The sequence below is a fragment of the Thunnus maccoyii genome, chromosome 6 (assembly GCF_910596095.1).
Source record: "Thunnus maccoyii chromosome 6, fThuMac1.1, whole genome shotgun sequence".
Lineage (NCBI taxonomy): Eukaryota > Metazoa > Chordata > Actinopteri > Scombriformes > Scombridae > Thunnus > Thunnus maccoyii.
This window is the reverse complement of record NC_056538.1, coordinates 29,836,714-29,862,951: the sequence shown is the minus strand read 5'-3', so window position 1 is coordinate 29,862,951 and position 26,238 is coordinate 29,836,714. Positions and strand designations below refer to the sequence as shown.

General features: G+C 41.2%; 1 protein-coding gene across 6 annotated transcripts in view; it reads right to left on the bottom strand.

The window, feature by feature from the left end:
* The window catches only part of pak4 (p21 protein (Cdc42/Rac)-activated kinase 4), a 39,038-nt gene extending 13,538 nt beyond the window's left edge, over positions 1-25,500 (bottom strand). The window contains exons 1-3 of one of the 6 annotated variants that reach the window (XM_042413942.1): positions 25,284-25,500; positions 2,587-2,823; positions 802-1,016 (exon numbers count right to left, since the gene is read on the bottom strand). In XM_042413942.1, the coding sequence (XP_042269876.1) occupies positions 802-1,016; positions 2,587-2,787 (416 nt within the window). In that variant the 5' untranslated portion in view covers positions 2,788-2,823; positions 25,284-25,500. Of the gene's footprint in view, positions 1-801; positions 1,017-2,553; positions 2,824-2,996; positions 3,016-10,424; positions 10,565-16,076; positions 16,464-25,283 lie in introns of those variants that run through there. The other 5 variants (XM_042413944.1, XM_042413943.1, XM_042413945.1 and 2 more) reach the window with 5 other exon arrangements.
* Positions 25,501-26,238: the final 738 nt, after the last annotated feature.

The following is a 26,238-nucleotide window of genomic DNA, read 5'->3' as shown; positions in this document are numbered from 1 at the left end:
AGTTTGGTGATGATTGAACGAAATATGCCCAAAAAGAAGCAAAAAATCCAAGATGGTGGAAATTTTTTACAGGTGCAAATGGGCGTGGCCTAAATCTGTCAAATTGGCTTCATCCCAGGAACCTACTGTGCAAATATTGTTTCACTAAGCCTCATGGTTCAAGAGTTATCAGCTAAACATAAAACATGTAATAACGGACCACATAGTGGTATTATTGGTACCATACGGGGTGCCCGTCCATAAAGTCTGAGTTGTAGAGATATTGATGACTGTAGGTACTCTCCCATAGAAGGCCATTCAAAAAAATACTATTTCAAAAATTGATATCTCCACAGATATCTGAAAGAAATTAATAGCCTGCAACACAAAAATATGCTTCACATGTTAGAACTGGAACCATGTTTCTAGCTTTCAGCGTGTGGGACCAGTTAGGTGGCACAGAACACCGAATAATAATAAAGATTTGAAGAACAATGTGTGTTCAAACAATTATCAAATGCTTCAAATTAGGCCTGCAGCTAATAATTAATAATAGTCTAAATAAAATGTCAGATAATAGTGAAAAACAGCTGTTGTAACTTCCCACAGCCAAAGATGACGCCTTCAAATGTCTTGTTTTGTAAGACCAAGTCCAAAAAATTCAGTTTACAATGATATAAAACAGAGAAAAGCTGCAAATCTTCACATTTCAGAAGCTGGAACCAGCTGGAATCAACTAATCACTGCAGCTCTACTTCAAATCTTATTCTTCTTCAAAATCTGTAATATCTCTCCACCTGGAGCTGCAGTTTAATTGCTCACCTGTCCTGTCTGTCTGGGTGTGAGTAGTGTCTTTGGTGAGGGTCTCCGTTCTCCTGCCCTCCTCCTCCTCCTCCTGAAGAGGAGTCCCTGCGAGGCTGGATGGGAGGGCTGCCTCGTCGCAGGGAGTTAGAACGAGTCACAGACATCGTGTCAAACTCATCCAACAGCCATGTCAGAGAGCCATCCACTCCCAGCTTGCTGCCACGAACAATTGTCTGGAGATTTTGTAAAAAAGAAAAAAGTTCATAGGATGAGTGTGAATAGGATGAGAGGTGCTAACACACAAGGCTTGTCGTCTCAGATTAGACACTTCCAATCAATTCAAAAGTGGTGAGAATTGTCACTATTTTTAGATTCTGTACAATTCTGCAAACGCCTTGTTCACATTGTGAATGCTGGCAAATTGTTGCGTATTTTACAACTGCTTGATATATTGGTGGCTGATGAACTATTGGCTGATTAATGAGAAAATTAAATTATTGTTCCCATAACGGAATTTAGCCAATAATTGTCTGATAATGCAGAGCCTTTATGATTCATATTAATAGTGATATAAAACCTAATGTAATAAAAGATTTGTCACAGTATTTACGGTATTGTGAAAACATTTATGAATTTAGATGATAACTATGTCCAGCAGCAACTTATAAGTCTGAAAGTGAATGTAACTAGGGATGCACAATATTATCGGCACGTCATCGGTATCGGCCGATATAAGCTCTAAAATGAAATATCAGCATCGGCCGAAATGAACATTTTCTGCCTATTATGAGAGGCAGATTTGTTTCCGTCTCCTCCACCGCATAACTGTGCTTCCCTCCACGGACTGTTTCTCCCTGACGGTCCCGGTGCTTCCTCCGCAGACTCCACTTCACTCAGCTGCCCGTCAGACCTGCTGCTTCTTCTAGCAGAAGCTAGCTGGCTGTGCTTCCCTCCAGCCATGCTGCTGCTAACTCTCCACTAGCCTCTCAGCTAACGTTAGCCCAGGCTCTCTATGTGGATCCAACCGGAGCACTGAGCCCCAGTTTGTTATTCAGGTTGAAGTGGGAAGAAGCAGCGGGTCTGACGGGCAACTTGAGTGAAGTGGAGCCTGCGGAAGAAACACCAGGACCGTCAGGGTAAAATAGTCTGTGGGGGAGCTGCTATGTTCGGCTGCACAGATAGGAAACACTTCGACTGACAGGATGTACCACTCTGGGGGAAAAAAAAAATCTTTTTCTTTTTGGTTTATAACGGCGGTTGGCAACCAGCGTATGAGGTGTTTTACCGCCACCTTCTGCTCCGGAGTGTGGACCAGAGATTAAATCCTACACATTAATCCTGTCTGTCTGATAAACTTAATGAAAACTCTACTGCTCCACCCACTTGGCAGGTTCATTTAAGTTTTAATACTAAGCTCCTGAACTCCAGTCTTCCTAAGTTCTTCGTTCATATATTGTCTTCCTTAAATGTAACGTCACTGCTGGCTCAGTTGTGGAGGAGTCACTTTCAAAAATGGAACAACTTCAGTTATGTGGAATTGGTTTGATAACATTAACTTTAAGAAAAAAGAGCAGAGGTGTTACACCCAACTTACTCCATCATAGTAACACATCAGCATTTCATTCAACTCAGGTGACAACGATTGATAAACCATGACTAGGGCTGCAACTAATTATTATTCCCCTTATTGAATAACATGAGACATGATGCATTATAAACATAATTCTTGACATTTAACACAAGTATTTAAGAATTGTCAGTAGGTAACACCTTGTTTGTTGTTTCGGCTTTCGGCCCGCCCACCTTGCGTGGCTCTACAGTGGTGATGACGGTCGCGTCGATGAAAGGTTTGGGCCTTTTGGCTGTGTCTTCGATGAGCGACTGCCATTGCCGCGGCAACCCGACAAACTTCTGCTCTTGCTCGTCAAAGTCTGTATGTACACGATGCTCAAAGTTAGACGGAGCCGAGATCTGGATACGAGATTTCTTCTTCTTGGTGAACATGGTGGCGGCTGAGGCGGCTGCAGCCTAGCATCAGACCTGCGAGGAGGAGGAAGGAGGAAAGAGGAAGGTTAGCAGGAAAAACGGAAAAAAAAATGCAAGTGGTACATGTAAAACATACTTGTGATGGACATGTGTTTATAAAAACACACATACAGAGCTAAAATAGTACTGATGTGGGTTAAAAAAGAAGCTTTATTTGAAAAACTCACATCACATCATGATAAAAGTTGCTTTGTGTTGTATGCAAGTGTGTGTACTTCAGCAAAAAACTGGCTTATTTCACCACACTGAGCATTAAGTGACATATTGGCATTAAACCAGCTGTGGCCTTTAGCTGAAGGTCATCAACAGGCTAAACAATTGGCTCACTGCTTGTCTCCCATTACTTATAAAAGGACAACTTGCTCTAGCGTTTCCAAATGGGCATAATAACAAACCAGCCTTGAGGGGATAACAATCTGTGCACAAGCAGCAGACAAACGTCAGAGAAGAATCTTCAATGAGCCGTGTCCTTGTCATCACTCGCCGCTTCTCTTTGTCTAACCGTCACAGCTCAGCTGTTACACGGACGGACGCTGTGTCGTCCTACATCATGTATACTGCACATGACTCGCTCTCAGTCCGATAAAAACAGCTGCATAACCTATTCTGGGCTTTGATTCATAATAAAATTATTCTGACTTATCAGTATGGGAATTTTCCCCCAGGCCTTGGTGCGTCATTTATAACCGTTGCATATGCGCAAAAAAGACCCAACCCAAATCTTTATCTGTAAACGTTGAGCGCAAGGCACTTTCTCATCATCATATCCCCAACCCTCGGAGCACAGAGGAGCGGGTCGGACCATATGATGGGCTGCATCACAGCATTTCAGTGAACACACGTCTGATGCCATGGACTGGAGCAGCAGTGGCTTCCACACACACACACTGTCTTCTCCATTAACATCCATTAATTAGAGGAACACCTACATACTGGATTTTGGAGTTAAATGCAGTGTTTATTGTTTTATTAGATATTGAGTGTGTGCTCCCATCAGTCATGTATGTCTAGTAGCATATATGAGTCACAGACCCTCCAAAAATTCCTTTAGACTCTAGTTTTTCCAATTGTAACGTTTCATTTTTCAGTATTGTCCTCTCAAATGTGGTTGTTTGCACTGCCTCATCACAAGATCATCATCAAAGATCGACCCCCACAATCAGTGGAAGTATCTGCTGATTGCAACCTGCAGATTGTGGAAAAACTCTTATAAGGATTCTCTAAAGCGAGTCATTCTTCAGAGAACAGTCTGAACAAACTCCCCCCCACCCACCACCACCACCACACACACGGCAGGCGAAGAAATAAATAACGTACCGAAAAAATATACACATCCTAACAAAAATAAATACACGCAAAAATACAAATTATAGAAAAAACTTTCATCCTAGTCGCTTTATCAGTGGGGATCAAAAGAGACACGCCCAGTAGACAAACAGAGGCTCGCTTGCAGTGACTGGTGTAAAACCAGGCCTGAGCTGAGGGGGGGCAACAGGACCGATGAGGGGTGTTAAATTCTCCCACAGCCTTCTCCTTTCAACAAAATACTGTATCCAACTCAGCAAAGAAAAGAACAAAAGCAAGTTAAAAACAAGGCAAGAATAAAGATGCAGGGATGTGAAGACCAGAGTAGGGGGACAGGCAGACAGAGTCCGGGTGGTGGAGGGGGGTAAGGGGGGTGGGGGGGACTGAGTGAGAGGGCGATCTGGGTGGGTCATGAGTTAGAGGGCATGAGTCATGCCGCCGAGCTCAGTCTGCACTGTTAATAAAGCCTTTCACAGCGGGAGCGTTTGAAGTCTAGCAGGACCCGCCCATGAGCACAGTGAGAAAAAAACCCGAGGTTCACAGCCAACAACGCGGCCTCGACGAGCACCGACGCAGAACTTCAACACACACACACACACACACACACACACACACCAGTCTACTACAAACAGCACGGAGAAATCAGGATAAACTGCCAAGTGCACCAGCGCAGAGACGTTTCTGACTACTTTGATTTTTATCATGCGGTGCAAAACCAGCACGCCGAGTTCAAGGCATAAAATGGTCAAACGTATTTTTACATGCCGATCCACTTCCAACACCTTTGAGGGGTTTATGCAGTCATGCACAGTTGCAGAAGGGAAAAGTACAAAGTGGCCGCACACTTCAAAGAAAACAAAAACAGTACAGCTCATTACTATCAGGCATAGTGTGTTTATCACATAGCTTAATTACTAGCTTTACTTATAAAACACTCTACTACTATAGAGTTTTAATTAGAAAACAGAATAAATCATCATGTATTCCTGTCAAATTTTAACATCCCCATCATTTTACCAGATGTTGCAATGATGTTGCAAAATTTTCAGCACTTTCTCCATCTTTGCACAACAATAAGACCTTTTTCAAACACACTATTTATATAAACACCAGCGTCATCATAGTAGAAATGTGAATTCATGTCAGTCATGCTGCAGGATCAATGCATATATATATATATGACTATATATAAATAAATGTTGAGTCATTTTCCAGAAAACACATGTTTATCTCTATCATTCCAGCTAACAACTCTTTAATTAATCATTTGCTAAACTATCTCACAACAGTGTGTTTACAGCGCTGGTGTTAAATGCCTCTTTCCAGTCATAATGAGTCTGGTGACAAAAGATAAGCGGGGTATAAATCACTGTAGACGCTAATCATTGGTGTTCAGCTGAGATAGCACTACAGCGAAGAGTCCATCAATGCTCGTGAACACTGGGACACACAACTACTATCTCGAGGAAGGAAACGATTAATGAAGACTGTAGAAGTTCAAGAGTACAACGACATAAATCAATGCGTACATGAATCCTACCCTATGATTACATCTACTATCGGCAAGATGGAAACAATTAGGACTTTAGGTTAATGGCTTGATTTGCAGTGTCTTATTGAAAGCACAAGGAGCTTCAACAGACTGTAAATCAGGACGAAGAAACTGTCATGTGGGGATCCAGAATGTCATTGTGTGTCTCGTATTCGTAGACGGCGGTCTGGCTGCGAGTCAAGGAAGATTGCGGCTTCTAAAATCCTGAGGTATCTGGAACACTGAGCTCAAGGGCTGCGGTTGAAAAACAAAATTTTTTTTTTTACTGCTGCTGAGAGCCAAGACACAATCAGGTTTAAATGTCAGGAGTGACCCGGGCAGGAAACAGACTACGGGGCTTTGACCTCGAAGATTTTGTCAGATGCGAGAGAGAACTTCATTCGCTAGGTGGCGTGCACATGGTTGACTGTTTGTAATTAAAACATAATGGTGTGGGTGCAACTGGAGGGCTCTAAAACACAATGTGAGGCTGGTTATGCAATTCAGTGTAGCACACTCAGCGGCCAATAAATGCACATGCAGTGTTAAGAAATAGAAAATTATACCAGCAGGCTACGAGTCGGCGATACAAAAAAACCATACAAGTCTTGTACTAACAGACAGAGTCAGATGTCGGAGGAACAGGTGAGCTCCAGGCATAAAGACAAGTGATTTACAGCTGCAGCAGGTGTACGGTCACGCCCCCGCCCCCGCCCCCCAACCCAGACAAACCCCGTGGCTCACTCCCCTCCATATCCCCATCATCTTAAAAACACCATGTGACAGTGAAAAGGATGAGACCAACAGGTGTCTGCTCTTTCTGACCACTAGATGATTTAGTTAATTAAGTATTTTAAATAAATTCTGACTCAGTTAATTAAATGGGAAAACTCCCCCATTTCTCTTGGGGGGTGATTATGGGTCTCTGCCTGTTCAGTTTATGACTTTTAAGACCTGTTGAGATCTTTTACAAGCCAGTTTGAATACAATTTCACAGAAATATGACAGCAGGGTGTGACAGATTTCTCATAGGGAAAGTACAACATAGGGCACTGAAGGTGATCTACTTTTTTTACACGGTAAATTTAAATTAACTTAACACCTTTTAAGACCTTTTACAACGTCCAGACACTATTGTAGCCACCTGTCACTGAAGTCTATGTAGTAAAACAACAAGACAAGGTCGAAACCTAGTATATAGCTGAGCCCTGTATGATCAATGTGTGAAATTGTGGCCGATTTGTTACAGGGATAGTCAGTGGTAGTGTCTATAATGTGAATTCCTGGATATTAAATGTTCATGTGCAATTTTCTGTAGTGGTCCCAGTAATATTTGCTGGTAAAGTTACTGAACATGACATGGTTTAGCTACATTTGAGTGAGAAAAAGGGTGTAAATGCAGCTGCAACAACAATACTTTCCACTTTTATCTTGGGATGTTTAATTTGAAAGAGTTATTTTAATTATAACTATTCTAATTATCTGTTAACTCCCTCTGCTCTTTCATCTGTTTCACTCTGCGGATGTTTTTCTCCGTATTGAATGTTTTGTCAGAGTGATGGTTATTTGGGGTGCTTTAACTCTCGATGTCATAAAGGCTGCGGTGGAAAATTGTAAATGAAAAGTTTTGACAGCATTTCGGGTGCAAATTCAGGAGGCTTATCTCCGCCCAGTTACAGTCAAATCAAGTGCTCCTGCAGAGCAGCCGCCCCACACCAAACTGATATTACAGCCTACATGAGTCTCATGTTTTAATGCTGTTGTTCATCATTTGGGATGTGAAAAAAAAACGTCAGAGAAATAAAAAGCTTGCATCCTGGTGTTTTAGTTCAGTTCTAAAATCTAAACGCAGCCGGAGAGTCGATCACACCGGACTGTAGAAGGGGAGACGCAGAGACGCTGGTATGCGTCTGTTTAAACAGGAGTTTAGCTGACTTCGCTGCATTTAACTCCAGAGCTGAGAGCGTCAGAGCTCGGAGCAGCTTCCATCATCTCGCGCCGATTCATTCTGAAAGAGCAACAACGGCCAATGGGGAAACTCTAACACTCAGCCTGTCCACCAATGGCGTAACTTCATCACTCACTCGTGGGGAACTTCGGTTATAGACCTTACAAACAAAGCTCGAATGTTGTTGCGATTACTGACTATTAAGTCCACATAGAAACCTTAAAGATAAAAGTGATCAATGTATAAATCATGTTCTGCGAGTGGAATATGGCTTCAGACAGGAAAAATCTTATGGTGGGCTTTTGACCTGAGGCTAAAGCAGTATAAGAGCTACACTGCTGCACCCTGCTACCCACTCAAACAGTGTTAATGCTCCCTCACACATGAAGAGTAAACCAGAAAGCTATAAAAGGCCCCTCCTCTCACAGAGCAGCTCCCTCCCCTCAACACAACCACTATAGTTATAGCTTCCCTATGTTTTAAACCTCCCTCCCACTCAAAACATGTCACTCTCTCATCATCTCTCCCTGTACCCTCAATCTAGCTGTCTCCCTTTACCCTCAATCTCTCTGCTCTCCTTCCCCCCCCCCTCTTTGATGGGTTCCCACCCTCCTCCCACTTCTCCCTTAAATAGTCCCTCTCTCTCTGCTAAACTCAACCTCTCTCTCTCTCTCCTTGCATTGCTCCATTGCCGCTCGTCTATGCCTGGCTGAACAGTGAGAAAGCCTGTCCGGTCAGTGGGCCAGAGCCAGGCTGATGAGCTCTGGATGAAACTGCTGTCCTCTGTCCTGATTCAAGTATTGTACATGGGTGGTCCCCCACACGGAAAAACACTAAGTCACGGCAATACTATTCAGCAGCAACGACACTATTGGGTATGAACCTGACCTAAATTTAGCAGGGCCATGGATTTGTTATGCTTTTTTGATTCTGCTCATTGATTCCTGAAAGCAATTCTGAACCTATTAACGTACATGCACATATACAGTATATACATGTATACATTAAAGGGGGCTGAACTTGACAATAGACAGTGGCTATGCAGGATAATCACTGCACAGATAGTCTGTCTAACAAGACGAAGGACCGATAAGAATGATAAAATACCTCGTCATTGATGACAAACGGCTGGTAATATAAAAATAAAGGAGGTTTGTGTTTGCAACATAATTTGGTTCCTTTTCTCAATCAAATTTACTCAAGATTGGAGTCAGGATTCAGCAAGAAATGTTACACAACATGATAAATGCCATTCGAAAACAGATCTCAGAAAAGAAGATGATTCTGCAAAACCCATTAAAAACACACTATAGCTTGTACAGGTTTTAATACCTAAAACAAAAGCTGGGAGTTATTTGCTTTAACTGATTTATACCTAAACATAGTCAAGTAAAATTATCAAATCAAACATGAAGATTAAGGGACATTTTTCAGTCTGACAAATGCAGCAAAACACTAATACTAAGGGACAACAAAGTTATTGTACACTTCGGTTTTTAAGGCCTCTATAAAAATGAAATTTCTTGCCCATTTAATGCGCCGTGAAACAATATTTTGTATTTAAATTTCAACTACTAAGAATCTGAGAAAAATGATCTGACTTACTACAATGCGTTTACACAGGACGGGGATATTTTCAGTACTTAATGTGAGCAAAATGTTCTCCACAATGTATTGTTGTTAGCATCAAAGAGGCCTTATATAACATGTAAGAGTGAAGCAAATGAATGTCGTCTTTATGTGGACAATTTCTGCTCAAAACAAGACACAAAACTGGACATTTTCTGACAATTAGTTGATTTTTTTTTGAGGTAATTACTTATTTTTATAAAATGTTTTATCAACACGTCAAGGAGGGTTAGCAATGATCACGTGTTTTATTTCTGAGTAATAACCGTCTCATCATATTGTGTAAAAGACACCGCTAGTTAGAAAACACTTCATCAGAGTCAGCCACAACAAAGAGAGCGTGCGTCACCCATTAAATCTCTGCTCTAATGAGTTTCTATCTGTGAAGTGACGATGATTAAATGTTTAACTGAGAGAGTGAAACTCCGGAAACTGACGTGTCAGCTGGACCATTTTAACAACTCTGTCGGAGTCGCGGGAACTACAAAGACAACTTAGTCCACTCTGATTGTACAGTCAGCGTTACAGTGTAGGCTTTCTCTTACCTCACTCAGGAAATTAATGTTAATTAGAGTCAGCTGATATCATCTGTTTTACCAGTGAAAGCAACAATCAGTACAGGCTAAAAATGTAAAGCTGCTACATAAATGTTTGGTACGCTGCTCTTTGCTAATGAGAAAGAGAAAGTAGAGATAACATTCGTGTGGTCAAATTATTTTTCTCATTCACACATCTTAATTTTCATTTTCATTTGCAGCAAAAGGGCTGCTTTAAAGGACAGCAGCGATACAACACAAGCAGGCTTCAGGTGCATAAACACAGTGGAGTACAGTAAAGCAAGGATCTGCATTTCATCTGGTTTATTTTAGCAAGAACAGATCTAGTGACCACTGTTGTTATGCTGTTCTTACTTTAGCTTGTTTTTGCTGAATCAAGGGTGATAATTAATAGCCTGTCTCACTACTGCAAACACACACATACACACACAAAGTGCTGTGCAAACACACTGTACACTGCGTGACCTTGGAGCTACCGAGCGCTCACACGACCGTCAGCCTTCACAACACAGTGTGTGTGTGTGGCCTTCTCAGCTTCAATATTACACCGACTGAGACTGCTTACATCTGTCTACTGTTACGGTAAATGAGGTAGTTAAGATACAGAACTGGTCGTTACACTTACTTAAGTTCCCATGACATGAAACTGCATCGACCCACTTATCTCAGACATGGCAAATGCCGCACCGGTTGATGTTTACTAAGGATGTCCTGATCATTTTTGTACGCACGCATGCACACACCCAGACATAGACAAGAACCAAAACAGTTCAAACTACAACTGAGGGAATAAAAGATTTTCTTTAGATGTTTTTCCGGACCAGTGGGACTTAATAGTGTTGACCTGATGTCAACAACTGGAAGGACTGGTGGAAGGGGGTGCGAGGGTTCCTGCTTGATCAGAGTGGCTTTCCTGATTACTGACTGGGTGTAAAGTTCAGATAGGGGGAACCAATTATTTTGTTGGCCCTGATTTGTTATGCGTGAGAGTTTTGTTTTGTGTTTGGTGGTGAGGGCGTTGTACCAAGATGAAATGTTGATGGGGAGTATAGAGTCAATTAGCGCCCTGTAAAGCAGGGTTAAAATGTTCTTGCTGACATTAAAAGTCCGTTTCAACGCTCACAAATAGTGATGTAACAGAACAAAGTTGATCCATGATCCTTACAGGTCGCCCCTCATGGCATGTGAACCGCAAATTAAGTGCAAGATTTAACCATCATAGTGAAATACAGTTTTACTGCCAGTTACTTTTTAGATCCGGCAGCCAGACATTTCTCTGTTCTCTGTGTGGGAGCGGCTGAGATTGATAGTAAAATGAGAAAAGCTGGTTCAGCTTAAAAGGTCAGTCCACCTTAAGTAAGCCAGGTGAGGTTAGGCTAACCCACTGTCGCTAACCCCCTTCACTTTTCCAACAGTTGGGGAAACAACAGATGAGACTTTTCTTGGTCTTGAGCAGCTGCAGCATTTATTAACTGACACACTGCAGCCTGTACTGTACATTTACTGCCAGACTGACATCTTACCTAACTAACTTTTTCCTCCACTCACATTTACCGTCACTTTTTTGCCGCTCTCTCTCTCACACACGCTATGCACACACTTTACGTTCTACCGTATTCCTTAAAGGAGCTACGCTACTATGCATGAAGAGTAGCTGGTGTAATGGCTGATGAGGATCCTAATAAACTAAACTAAACTAAACCAAGAGTTTCCAAGGCAACGACACAGAGGTTTACTCACATTTCAGAACAGTGCCGCACAGAGGCTCCCAAACGCTATTGATTATTGATTTTCGAATGAATGGACATTTAACGTTATTTTTGGCATTTTAAAAAAGGGTTTTTTTGGGCCTGGTGGTGGTTCTTGTTGACCTGGCAGCCCGTCAGACCTGTACAGTTATAGGGAAGACATTGATTTCCCTAAATCTTGATGCAGAGTTGCAGTGAAAAGATAAATAAGACAGATGCAGGCTGTGTTTTACACTGATGAAACTGATGATTGATAGATTACACAAAAAAGCCGTTGTGTGTTTACGAGAGGGGGGCATGTTGAATCCTAACGAATCAATCAGGGACGCTTGTGTTGCAATAAGTGCAGTGACAGTCATGGCTAGCAGAGGAGAAGAAGAAAGCCTCTAGCAAAGCCTCTAAGCTGCATGTATGGGAGCACTTTGGCTTCCCTGTAAAATATAATGATGATGGAAGAAGGGTGGTGGACAAAACCGTTATGGTGGGTAGGCCTTGTGTCACGAGAAAGCTGTAAGATAATGGCAATACATCAAACACAGCCACCCATTTGACAAGACATCACTCTGGTGTGTCAGTGACGGGAGCCAAGAGAAAGGATGCTCAACAACTTCTCACTGGTCCCTCTACTTGCCCCTCTACGAACTGTTTTATTTATAAGAGGTTATCACATAACAGCAAAGACTAAAGTTAACTGTCATGTTTAACTTTAAGTAAATGAAACTGAACAAGGACACAGAGTGTCATAGATGCATGTTTCTCATTCTTGAGAGTATTTATGGCAGTGAAAAATTACACGCTCCAATGATTACTCTATTTAACAACACTCACATAATCCCGAGGGATGTTTGTATCACACATCACGCTGCTCGCCTTACTCAATTCTTGATTGGCCAACAGCACGTGCCAATATTCTCTGATGCGTGCAAGGGGGGGGGGGCTTTGCTGTGTGCCAGAGAATGATGATACAATGATGAAACATTCTTTATTTTACCCGATCGGGCAAGTGAGTTGCTAAGTTTACTAGCCCGACGTGGCATTTTACTTGCCCCAGGCAATCGGGCAAGACTTACTGTTGAACCATGGCCCCCTCACACAAATCTGGCACAGGTACTGACAGGAGCAGTAGCAGAGTGGAAGCTGGAGAGGCCCAACAGCAATATGCCAATCGCCAAAGATGATGCCAAGAACCGCCGTGACAGAAGCTGGACCGGGACCACAGACAGGGTTCACATGTGATCAATTTAGCATCCTAAGGGGGAATCTCAGCGAACCAGATGGACCACCTCCTTGGGAAGATCAGGAAGGTGGTTTACTATTTCCACCAAAGCACAACAGTCGCTCATGTGCTTCAGATCAAGAAAGAAATGCTACAGCTACCGACTCACAAGCTCTTACACAATGTCACAACAAGATGGAACTGTACTTATGACATGTTGTAGCGCTATCTTGAGCAGCAGCAGCTGTATATGCTGCCCTGACAGACAAGACCCTGACAAAAAATATCAAACACTTCATCACCTTGTCTGCTCAAACCCCTTAAGATGGTTACAACCCTGATGAGCACTGAAACTACACAGTCCATGATCCTACCTCTGAAAACAAGGACTCTACAATCCATGGCCCCAAGTGAGGAAGACCGCACCATCACCAGAGAGGTCTAGGCTTAGAGAGAGGACCTGAACCCCAGATACACTGACCCCCCTGTTCCACAAGACTGTCTTCATAGATCTACTGCACTGGATCCAAGGTTCAAGTCCCAGTCTCACCTAGACCCTGCCCTATGCCCAAGGACAAAGTGATCTCACCGCTGAGACTGTGAGCACTGAAGAGGTAAAAAAAAAAAGCTTATCAATTCCTCTTATTGATGCCGAGACATGTGATGTTGATGGAGCAAAAAAGGCGGAACTCAACTTCGAGGGGCGGTGCGGCCTCCGGACTGTCTACAGCGCAGACACACTAAAAGTTATCTTCAGCTATCTCGTAGTTCATCTTCAAAAATGGCAGCGGTTGCATTGATATAATGAGTAAATAATCACCTTTGCAAGATGACCGTGAAGTATATTGTGAACTTTCCACGCCATCACTCAGAAATTAATGTTAGCAGAGCGGAGCAGCGATCAGCAGTAACAAATGAGACACACTCTGCAGCATTAAACAACTTAAACCAACTCTTGAGATGAGAAGAAGAAGAGAATAGAAAATAAGAAGAACTTGATGTTCAGTCTGTTTTTCACCTAAAAAAAAATCCTGCGTCTGTTCAGCATCTTGGACGGCGATGTCTTTCCCCAGAGCTGACGGTGCAGCAGCTGGAGACGTGACATTAATAACACAGCGGAGCACTCCGCCTCCCCTTCAGTTTGTTATTCTCATACAGACAAGAGACTGTACCATGATTTCAAATGAATTAATTCATTAATTAATGCAGTTAACATCTGGCTGTGGACCATTTATCTTATCTACCAGTTATGTGTCATATATTCATCAGCATGCAAGGTCAATGTTATATAGTGGAGATCATAAAACAATTGCATTAAAACTGAAACTCTGTGTAGGCCGACTTTAATTCCAGAGAAAATTGATCAGGAATCAGTAAGGGAATCAATAAAGAATCGTACCGATAAGCAGAATCGATAATGGCATTGCTATCAATAAAATCTTAACCATTCTCATTCCTAGATGTGGACAAAGGCTATTTTTTCATTCATTAACATGTTTAAATGAAGAAGGTATCAAGCCTCATGCTGCAAAATTACATTGTAAAACAATTGAGTGCTGAATATTTTACACATTTTAGGACTTTATTTAAACATTGGACACCTTGAATGTTGACTACGGGCAAAAGTTCTTTGCTTTAAGTGTTTTACAGAACAGAAAGCAAAGTTATATTTGTCTCCCTTTTTATTTTGTTGCTGATCCGAAAAAACGATCCGATCCGTGACTCAAAACCGTGATACGATCTGAACCGCGAGTATTGTGATCTGTTGCACACCTACTCACAAATGATCTTTGGTAAAGTACAAACAATGGATGTGGAAAGTACACAAACCTGACAGCCAGGTTTAATTTTGTCATGAAGTGACTCCTGGAATTGACGTTTATTAGCGACAGCTCATTAACTAACAGTTATGCTTCGATTTCAACTGGTGCAGAGTTCTACTGTGGCTACGCTTTACCGCACAGTAGCGACTCAAAGCACGTTGAGGCTTTAAGTCTGTTTTCTTCCGCTTTACCCTCATAACTACAGTGATTTTCTTTCGGGCTCTGAACGCTGCCAAAAAGCGGTCGACCTAAACGCAGTACCGAGCCTGACTGAACGCAGCTCGTGTAGATAATATCGAATGAATGAAACTGCTGGTTCTGCGCTGCTTTGACTAACACCACCTGTTTAAACATGATGTTAGAACCTCACTGCCTGACACCTTTTCAAAATAAGATGCATCAGAGACTTCACGTCCTCATGACCCGAGAACTTTAAGTGAAACCCAAACTGTCTTTATTGTTTACTATTTGAAGGAGCGGTGATGATTGAATCTATGCAACTCATCCTATAACTGTAACTTAAGATTATAAATAATGTTTGAACTAAAAGAAATAGATTAGAATTAGAAGATAAAATACCAGTGTTTTAACCATTACTCTTTGCCAATGGAAGAAAAGAGAGCAAGGACATAAATGATTTGAAAGACTTTATCAAACTGTTGTATTTTACCAACTTGGTATTGGATCCAAAGCCAGCTAGCAGAGCCCAACCATAAATCCTACAATAACAAATATCCCTTACAAGTATCCAAAACTGATTTCTATTCTTACAAGCTCAAAAAATGAGCAAGCAGGCAAATTGTCAAGCAACGACCTCAACCTCCGTATGTATATCTGAGAATAGGAACTCCAAGCTACTCCCTTTTGTTAAATAACACAAAATGCATTAAACAAACTTCCTGCACATAAGAGCATAAGCACTCAACTTCCTACACAAACACACAAGGTAGTGGTGAATCATTACCAGAACCTGTTCTGCCCCTCATCTGCATGTGTCACCAACACTTGTGCAAAGCAAGACAGATGATCGGGATAGCTGAGTCCGACAGCTGTCTTTACATTCACAAATATCAGCTGTCAGGGACAGATTTGAATGGCAAAAGTCAGGGGAAATAAGGGAGGAGAGTTAAAGAAGACAGTCATAGTCCAGTTAGTCCCCCAGCAGTCAAACAGGGCTGTCTATGTGAAACAAGAAATCATCCCTCACTCTTTCTTTCTCTGCCTCCTCCCCTTTCACACAAGGCAAACAATAAAGTTATTATGCTTTTTTTTTTCTTCCTGACTCACAGTTAATCCATGCTGTGAGATTTTTTAAACAACAGTTTTGTTGTTTATGGCGCAGATTAACTTTCGCTCGGTCGCAGCAACGCAGCACAGCTCCGACCACAAGTTGTAACTTAAACCTGTAACTCCTTCACTTGCTTTACACACGACTAAACTAGGAGTTAAAACACAATAAAAAAAACGATATAAACATCCATAAAACTCACCATATATTGTCGGGGATACTCACTTTTTAAACCACAGGTAGTCTTTTTTAGCCAGCAGCAGCAGCAGCAGCAGCAACAACACACACACTATCCACCTGATCTCATGTCGGAAACGCAGCTGAGGACGAGGGAAAAACAGATTCCCTGCAGCAACAAAGTTGTTTCCGCGAAGAAATTGAACTCAATTAAAAACCGTCGGAAGCGTCGTTACGTTTTCATTTTTAAAAAATAAAATAAAAAAAAACACGGACACGGTTGCAGACAACAAGAGTCGGCGTCCAAAAACACAAACACACACACACACAGAGAGGGAGAGAGAGAAAACACAGTGTTGTAGCTTTGGGCTGTAAATATAAAGTGTGTCGCATTCCTATGGTTTCAGCAAAACGCGGCCCAGTATCATGACGTCACCGGGAGAGAGAGACAGAGAGGGAGAGAGAGAGAGAGAGGGAAGGAGAGCGTGCTCGCGGGCGCGTCCACGAGACAACGATAGTAGCACCGGTTTGTTATTATAATAACATTATAAGGTTATTATATAATGTCCTGTGAAATATTCAGCGAGACACTGAAACCGTTTCCTCTACTCTTCTCTTGTTCTTCCTGCTGTCAGTCACACACACACTGAATCTGCCCTCACAGGTGTATTTCACAGGTGTATATTGTTACCTGTAGTCACGTGATGAGGCTCAGACTGCTGCTCTTCTTTTTTTTTTTTGCTGTATGGTTGCAGATAAAGTTGATCTACTGCTCCAATAAAAACTGTGCACAGCAGCTATTACAGGGAATACTGATTTACTGCTTTGATAATAAACAGAGCTTGAATTGTCCTGTCAGTGTTTGTGTGTGACCATTTAAATAATAAAAAAAAAATGACAAGACACCAAACAAGTGAAACAAACAGTAAATATACATTCTAGCTTTTGGATGATGAGACATATTTATTTGTGAGTAATTAAGACTAATGAGAAGGGTACAGATTATTTTTACAGATTAGCTTTTGAAGTGCATTTTTTTTGTTTTTGTCACATGACAATATGACTCACTTTGGCACAGACGACTGTGACAGCGTTGCTCAAATTATTGCTATTCATAGTCTGATCAGGGCAGGCTAATGTGGAATATCATGTCTGCCCGCTAATATGAACACATCCGTCACCGAAGACACTACAGCGGACACACAGGTAGTAAATCAAGTGACCTGTTTTATACTTTGAGTGGTTTATCGAATAAAATTAAATTTAGTACACAGTCTTTTTATTGGTGTCCTGTTTCCCAACATAACAAACAAATCAGCAACTAAGTGCTTTAAAATGTCTATATTCTTTTCCACTTTCATCAAAAAAAGGGATTTATTCACATTAAAACATGTATTAAAAGACATCTGTACAGTTGTTTATAGTAGGAGCTCCTTATCAAAGCCAGCCAAAGCAAGAACAGTGAATCATGTCTATTTGTTTCTTTATCTACTATCTACTATCTAAAAGACTACAAGGTGTCAGAATCAATGAGGAGAGAGCCCGTTCAAAATTCCTTTGAGAGTAAAAATACAGCAGGAACGAGTCCACTCAGCGAATGAGAGCCAGAAACACACAAACCTGCCAATCCCGAGGCCGAGTTCAAACAAAGCATGTAGTGTTGCAGCCAATGAGGGCTGACTTCCAGAGCCAGGTTGTGGAATGTGGAAAGGTCAACGATAAAGACGGCAGAGAAAGAGAAAGAGAGACAGAGAGAGAGAGAGAGAGAGCGCTACATAGAGCAGACAAGCTAGGTTACACATATTTCAGCACACGTACACACACACACACACACACACACACATAGAAATCCAGCTAGTCTGTGCACAAGACCTTGAGACCTTTGCTTGTCTCGCCCTTTCTAACAGATACACTGAAATATTTTTTTGTCAAGTTCACTGGAAGGAGTTCGCGAGCTGCCTCCAAGTTCAAACAATGAATAGGATGTTATAGGTCACCTCACACACACGCAAACGCTAAAAACGTCGAAGCACACAAAACAATGCATATGCAAAGATGTTATCTGCTGCTCTATAATGAGTTTGGGCACAGCTGCGGGTGGAGGCAGTAAAAAAAAAACTGATATATTTAAAGAGATGTTACCTGCCTGTTAAAATCCAACAACACTGGTTCAATTTTGGATTTGAAATAAACATGAAAAGGAAAACAGAAGCAGGCTTATCAAAGTACAGGTTTGCATAAAGGAAATGACTCCATGCTTGTGTTATTACTCAGTGAGAACACCGCTCAATGAATGGTGAGCAACCGCAGATCATGTGACCATGGTTTTTTGTTGTCTATAACATGGCAGTTCTGCAGGAAAAGGAACCAAAAATGTCCATATCCTTATAATGACCCATTTTTATTGAACAAAGTATTTAGTTCACCAACCACCTGACTAAGACTTTACTTCCTGTAGCTGCTTCTCAGTGTTTACTGATGCATTTCATCTGAAGCAGAACAAGAAAAACAGCAATAGAAGTCATAACAGCTCTGGATGACAGCGAGAGTTCATCAGAAAACTGTGATGCTGCTGTGTTATTATTTTCATCTAAGTCTGTTAGATAAAAGTACAGAAACAGAGAGGTGGTAAAAGTCTCCTGATTGTTGACTTCACTCAGCGCAGACCGCCTTGTGTGATTATCAATCTAACTGCAAAAAAACTGAATCTAATGATAAAATGTCAGAAAATGGTGAAAAACGTCGATCACTGTTTCCCATAGCCCAATGTGATGCACTAAACTGTCTTACATTATATAGATATTTCATTTATTATGATAGAAGACTAAAGAAAACCAGAAAATATTCACATTTGAGAAGCTGCAATCAGAGAACTTTGGGTCAGAAAAATGACTCAAAACAATGAATCGATTATCAAAGTGACTAATTTAATAGTTGACAACTAATCGATTATCAACCGAACTGAAAAAAACTTTATTCATTTATTAATATTAATCTGCTGATTCTTTTCTTGATTAATCGATTAGTTGTTTGATCCATAAAATGTCCGAAAATGGTGATAAAAACGTCGATCGCTGTTTCTCACAGCCCGATGTGACATCCACAAATGTTTTGTTTTGTCCCGAACGACAGTCCACAACCCAGAGATATTTCATTTATTATGATAGAGGACTAAAGAAACCAGAAAATATTCACATTTGAGAGGCTGCAATCAGAGAGTTTTGAGATTTTCTTCTTAAAAATGAGTCAAAACAATTAATCGATTATCAAAATAGCCGATTAATTGTTGCAGCTCTAAAACAGATCAGGTGATGAGAGAAAAAATCCACTAACTTTGTACTAAACTAAACTATCATCACAACCTGCTACAGCACGATGTCAAACATCAAAGCATAAAACTGTCCAACACATGATTCAGTGTAGCACCAGACATCAGCTGCAGCACCGTCATTACACGCTGACGGCATGTTGTGGAAAAACTGAGGCGATGAGGTGATGTTGTTGTGAAGAAGTCGAAACATCACTTCAGTCTCTACTGTCATTAGTGAGGCCAGTCATCAGCCCATCATCTGGTCTGAGATTTACTGTCTACAAGACAGTTAAACCAAATACAGCAGATTAGTGAACGTAGGAAAGAAATTAAGATCAATCAGATGCACGTAAAGAAAAATAAAAAATCCCTGTAACACAAGCTGGGAAGATTTGGGCAAGTAAAGGTTAACAGTCTTCTCCTGCTTCCACAGAATCACTATGTTGTCCATGAATAAGTGAGACTAGTGACAAAAAGTATTCACTGTTTGTGCATTTTCATGCCAAAAAAAACCATTCCAGCTGCATTGAATGGCTCCCTTAGAAATTCATTCTTGGATCAGATCATAAAAAAACAACTGAAGCTTTATATTGAAAGCTAAGAAAATAACATTCTTGATGAGGTTTCATTGATCTTGAAGATTGGTTAACAGCGTTTAAAGGGGTAAATAATAACCGACTCAATAGCAGACTCCTGGGCCTATTTACAGGCAGAGCGCTGCAACAAAAGTCTCGCCCGCGTCATCTAGACTATTCCAGTGTTATGGGACTGCAAAAAAAACGTAAACAAAAAAGCAGCTTTTTTTCCCCCCCACCTCTTGTTTCACGGCCTACTATAATATACTGGCATTCCCTAGTATTGCAACACCAGTGCAACTGAGGTGAAACACAGTCACCATCCAGATCTCTCTCTCTCTCTCTCTTTCTCTGTACTGTGTCTGTTTGTGAAACCTCCATATCACCAGGAACGTACAGGCCCAAGCTTGATTTAAGTGTCTGTATGTGCAAACACAAGAACAGCACCGAGTTTAGCCTGAACAGAGGACTACTACAGAGGGCTGCACATATATGCAAGCAGAAATTCACAAAGTAAGGTACTCATCCCCCAAAACAACACTGGATTATTTTCATTATCAATTAATCTATGTGATAATAAGCAATATCTAATAACAGGCAAACTATTATTGGGAACAGGAGAGAGGAAAGGAAGATTATATTGGTATTATGGGTATTTTAGCATTGATTAATTTATCTTAGGCAGCTTTCACTCTCAGATTTTGTTCAGAATCAATACATGATAACACAGAAACAAAAAGTTTGAACAAGGAATGCATAAAAAAACATTTTGTGGTCTTGATACCATCTGAGCTGGTGCCTAACAACACACATATCTATTTTTTTTTTTTTTTCACTGTCATTTTTAACACTATATCCACTGAGCTGGAACCCCAGACTTTGTGGTTGACACTATGACTCAAAAATAGGCCTGTTATTGTTATGTTATTGAAGTGTTTTTTATTCAAACTGTGTTCTTGCCTCTGTTCCTGAGCACCTAGAGGGCTGTGTTGATGTTGGCGGCTGCAGTCATTCCAGAGAGGATTTTTTTTTTCCTCTAAGGCAATAAGCCTGGCCCTTTCTCCCCGTTACAGGGAAGAATCATAATGTAGGGTCTGATATGACCAGTGAGGGGTTGTTTTTTTTTTTCTCTCTCTCTCCCTGCTCTTCATCACCCAGCGCTTATTTAATCTGTTTCCAGTCAGCTTAGCTTGATCCTACCTCTCCAGACACAGGTTTTATTTTGAAAGGTTGAACAATACAGGTAATGTCATGGGTTCATTTACTAATCCCTTGTGTTTTTGCAGATAAGATATATATATTTAAAAGATCCTGTCAAAAGAAACAGATAACTTACATAAAGGAATTGAGACAGCAAACAAAAACAAAACACAAAAAAACAGAGAAAGCAAAGAAGAGTTAAGAGCAACTTTGTTCTCTTCCAAAACTTTTTTTTTTTTCCTCCATCACTCCCCTGACGTGAGGTGGAGTCGGGGGGTTTTCACTCACAGAGTTGCACTGCTGTGTTTTCTCTCTGCAGCTCTGGTTGTTTGGTCTTAAGCTGAATCTGTTAACTTCTCTTCACTTCTCTCTCTCTTTGGACTCTCCACAAACACACAGACCTACCTGCACGCACAGAACAAGTATCCACTTTCATCTTTGCTCTCTCTTTCTCTTCACCCTATCTCATATCACTCAACTCCATGTCTCTCTCTCTCTCTCTCACACACACATAGACACATTCCTCCCCCCCGCCCCCCCAACCCTCTTCTTTTTCAAGCCAATGCCATCTTTTTCTGTGAAACTTGATACCAGGAGAAAGATGGGAGACTTTTAATGTTTCCATGCTTTCTCATCCACTACAGCATAAACTTAACCAGCAAGAACAGAAAGAGAGTTACAACTGACAATCATTTTCATTAACAAATTCATCTACTTAGCACTTTTCCCAACTAACAAAGTGACTGATCTGACCTGCAGCAACATGCAGTAATTATACTTGACAGCTGAAACTACTGTATTGACTTCAATTTGACCGATTTATGACATCATTTTTGCATTTAACAAGTCAGAACATCATGCAGAAATACTGAACAAGTGGATCTCTTATGTGTCTACAATCTACTTAACATCCTGTTATCTATTGTATCTCCAGCCTGAAGTAAAGTGTGGTTGATATAAAGGTCATTTTACAAAACCCAAACCTCAGATAACGCTCATAGCAGGAAATAAAGTGAGCAATGCTCTTCTGTTCCCTTTCTGATCTTTGATTTTCTGAGAATAAACCTCCACTTGCTATTTACCACGCCACAAAATGACATTTTCTCTTTCAACAGCTTCTAAATAACAAGGAAACTGACACAGAAAATGACAATTTAACGCTTGATAATTTACTACCGCACTCAATAAAAGGCGTCTCGGTTGTACGGGGGGGTGACGTCTCCAGCTTCCAGTGCTTATTGCTGATACGACCGCCGCTTTAGCCTCTAGCTGCCACCTCGTAAGTTGATGTGAAAAGCTGTTAAGAGTTCATGGAAGAAGAAGACGCCTGAACAGCAGCTGTGTTTGTTTCTCTCTCACTCTCTCTGTCTGAAGGACCCTCGGGTCAACTCGCATCACACTAACAACAACATCCCTCCTGCCGTCGTTTCTGCCCCCTGCTGGACACGTCTTTCAACAGTCATCTACGGTTCCTGATCGTCTCCACCTTCGTGACTCAACCTCCCTACTGCGCTCCACCCTAAACACCCTTCCTGCCAACCTTGTTTTGTTTTGGTTTTTTTTCCTCCCAAAATCGGCCGGCTGTCAAGAAAGAAATCCACTTCGATTGGGTGCTTAGTGGGTTACAGATGTTGCTGTTGTTCAACTCTATGTCTTTCATCCTGAAACTGAAAAACAGTAAATGTAAAACCTCCAAGGAAATCTGAAAGCAAACTGAATTTCATCCACAAATTTTATTTATTGAGTCAAAACAGTATGATCACTTTGGCCAGTTCTACATGGTGCACATACTGGCTTGCAGAGCTTTTAAAATAACAGTCCTGTCTAGCTTATCTTCCATGCAACAAAGAAAAATCTTAGACTTATCACTTCCAACGAATGGGAAATGTTTGGGAACGGTAAAATAGGGTGTTGTTACATGTCTTCATCCTGTCAGGTTGGGTGACGCACTTCAGGCAGGCCAAATATTAGTCCTGTCGTCTAAGGTTGAAATTCTGAGCAGCTGAACCGTTGGTACTGAGAGAGGAGACGGCCTATTCTCAAGCCTTCGGGGCACCACAGATCCCTTCACTATTACTACTGTTACAAGATAGCAGGGAGGGGCGCACAGAGCTAATTGAAGCCTCCTGTCAGGGGGAGAAAGAAGAATATTGCTACTGAAGCCCTAGTTTGCGCAAACACCACTGAGTGCTCTTAGCATTATGTAAGAGAGAAAAACAAACACCAGCATGCAGCCGATACTCATTTACCAGTGTATTTACCCCTCCAGATTCTCTTTATATCTATTATTAGCAATACAAGGTTTATAGTTTTTCCAGCTATTTGACAGTGGACCAAATACTTAATGCATATGTGACTGTTACAGATATGGATTTGGTTCATCAAACATATCAGTGATGACGAGTGTTGACCCTGACAGCCTGTTTTTCTTGTGGGATCTGTTCAGTCTTTTCTTGCCTCTGTTGACCCCTCTTACATCACTACGCAGCAGACAACCTGAATACTTCCTCAACTACTATCACCAAATATTACAGCACAAAGAAGATGCTGCTTATTTTGCAAGTGCAGAACCAGATTAAGAGATTCACATTAAGATACAATCAACTAAATAATCACCACTAACTCCATCCCTGAGTTACTTTAAGCTCCATTCCTCACTTGCTAATTTCACAATTGTAACACACTCCTTGAAAAAATAATCACAAAAATGCCAATTAGCTAAATACCAGCAGGACAATTAACAGCAGCGATACAGCAATGAACAAATACTCTATTACATGTGACCCCGACTACACACTGCTTTTTGTAAGACATCAAAAGACAAAAAAGGTTGAAAAACTCTGATCTAATCTTTAACAATGTGTTGTATTTTAAAAGCTTGTTATATTATCCATTGTGTCAAATTTTCATCTGAAAAGTAACTAAAGCTGTCAAATAAATGTAGTAGAGTGGAAGTATAAAGTAGCATAGAATCGAAATACCTAAGTAAAGTACAGGTACCTCAAATGTGTACTTAAACACAGTACTTGAATATGTACTTAGTTACTTTCCACCACTGACAATTAATATTATTTCTCAAAGCTGAAATCCACCGATACAGACAGTATGCTGATCTACCGGTGACACATTTGTCACCTGATCTGTGGCATCTGGTGATGTGCCAACCTGTCACCTAGTTCCTCCCTGGCACAGATATTCTTGCTGAACAACTTGCAGCGCGTGATGTAGAGCTGGGGGTTGATTTTGATAAGAGTGCTCACCGCTGGGGTATGTGAGCCAGGAGAGTGACCCCTCCATACCGCTCTGGCATCCCAGGAATGTGTGGTTTGCCAAGCACTAATCGCACAACCTTGCTGACTAACTAACTCCTAACTCACACACTCACATACACTCTACACCCCGTGAGAATATGTCAACCTGAGACATAACACACACACATGCATGCATATCTGGCGGCTGGCGGGGGGAGAAGGAGGAGGGAGGAATAACATAAAAGACCGGAGGATGTGGAGAAATGACTTGTGCAATAAAAAAAAGTGGGGTCAAGGAAAGGAGAGAGCAACTCTCAGACAGCCAATATCCTTTTTCCTCCTGCAGCATGCCCAGACAGCACACGGCGGAGACGCACGACCCCATTCCTGCTTCACAGGTGAAAATGAACCGGTTAAACTTACCGGTACAGACACACTGCAATATAAAAAAATAGATGAATGGCAATGAAGACAAGATGACCTCGGTGTTTCAGAATGGCTCATAAGACAGATAAGAAATGTTACCAGAACCAGTTCGTCTCCTGGATTCGCCATTAAGCCGTCCGGCGAGCTTAGAGGGTCTTAGCAAAGAAAACACAGCCTGAACGTAAAACCAGCTTGGTTCTTATTAGTTGAATAACTTTAACAAGTGACTCGTCGCTTTGTACATCGGCCATATTTTGAAGGCTGCAAGCTTTACACCTCACCTATAAACCATTCTTCACACAACACACACATACAGACCCACATGGAAAGTATCTTTTCTCTCTTCCTCTCAAACCAGACTGACCAGACTTTAACGCAGCTAGCGTTAGCCACTGTTAGCAACTAAACGGGGAGCAGAGACGCGCCAGCAGCTTTAACAGCAGTTATTACACCCAAATGTGCTCACTCACCCCGAAACTCCCAGGTACACGTTTTCTGCTGCCACCAAGGTATGGAAATAAACTTTGTTCTGTTTAAAAGAGCCGAAGCGGACTAACTTTGATCAAACTGTGTGACATTAGCCGAAGTCTCACTTTCCCGACGCCATGTTGAACGGGGGGAAATACTACATCCGGGAAACTGCGGCCAAGCACCATGGCAACCGAGTGCAGCGGGTCACCCGGGAAACAGTGGGTGAGGGCAGTCTGCCCATATATATCCATATCGATCTCTATATCATTATACTTTCTTATCTATCTATCTATCTATCTATAGACAACCAGCTCCTATCCATACTGACCATTAGAAGATCACGTCATATTGCACTTACAATATAAGTGATGGGGCCCAAAATCCAAAGTGTGTCCACAGTCATTTTGTGTAAAAATGCATTCAAAATGTTTTTTATCTGAAGCTAATATGACGCTTCAGCCGTCCAAATTAGTCAAAACAAGATATGCGTGACAAAAAGAAAGAAAAGTAAGTAAAGTATCCATAGAAAGTCAGAAAAATACAACTACCATGAAAGACAGGTGGTGTAACTACTGTATATTAATACAATTTTACAATAAAGACTAAATAAAAATCTATTATATGTGAAGGGAGCTGTTGGGTTTAAAAAATAATTAACAAGATATTGACTGGGAATGTGCAAATGTTCACAGTATAAACAGTATATGTAATGTGCAAGTGTAATAATACAAAGAATATAAATAATTGCATTAATGTAATTAATCATGTTAGATGTGATGGGTTCACAGATGTGTAATATAAGTTTATAGATTTTACATGTAGTGTCCGTGGGAGACAGGGAAACACTGTCCGAGGAAACACAAAGAGGGAATTTGATGCTAAAAAGACTGTAAATGTGTCAGATATCCACTTGATATGACTAACTCAGACTGAGCTTCACATCAACTTTTAAAT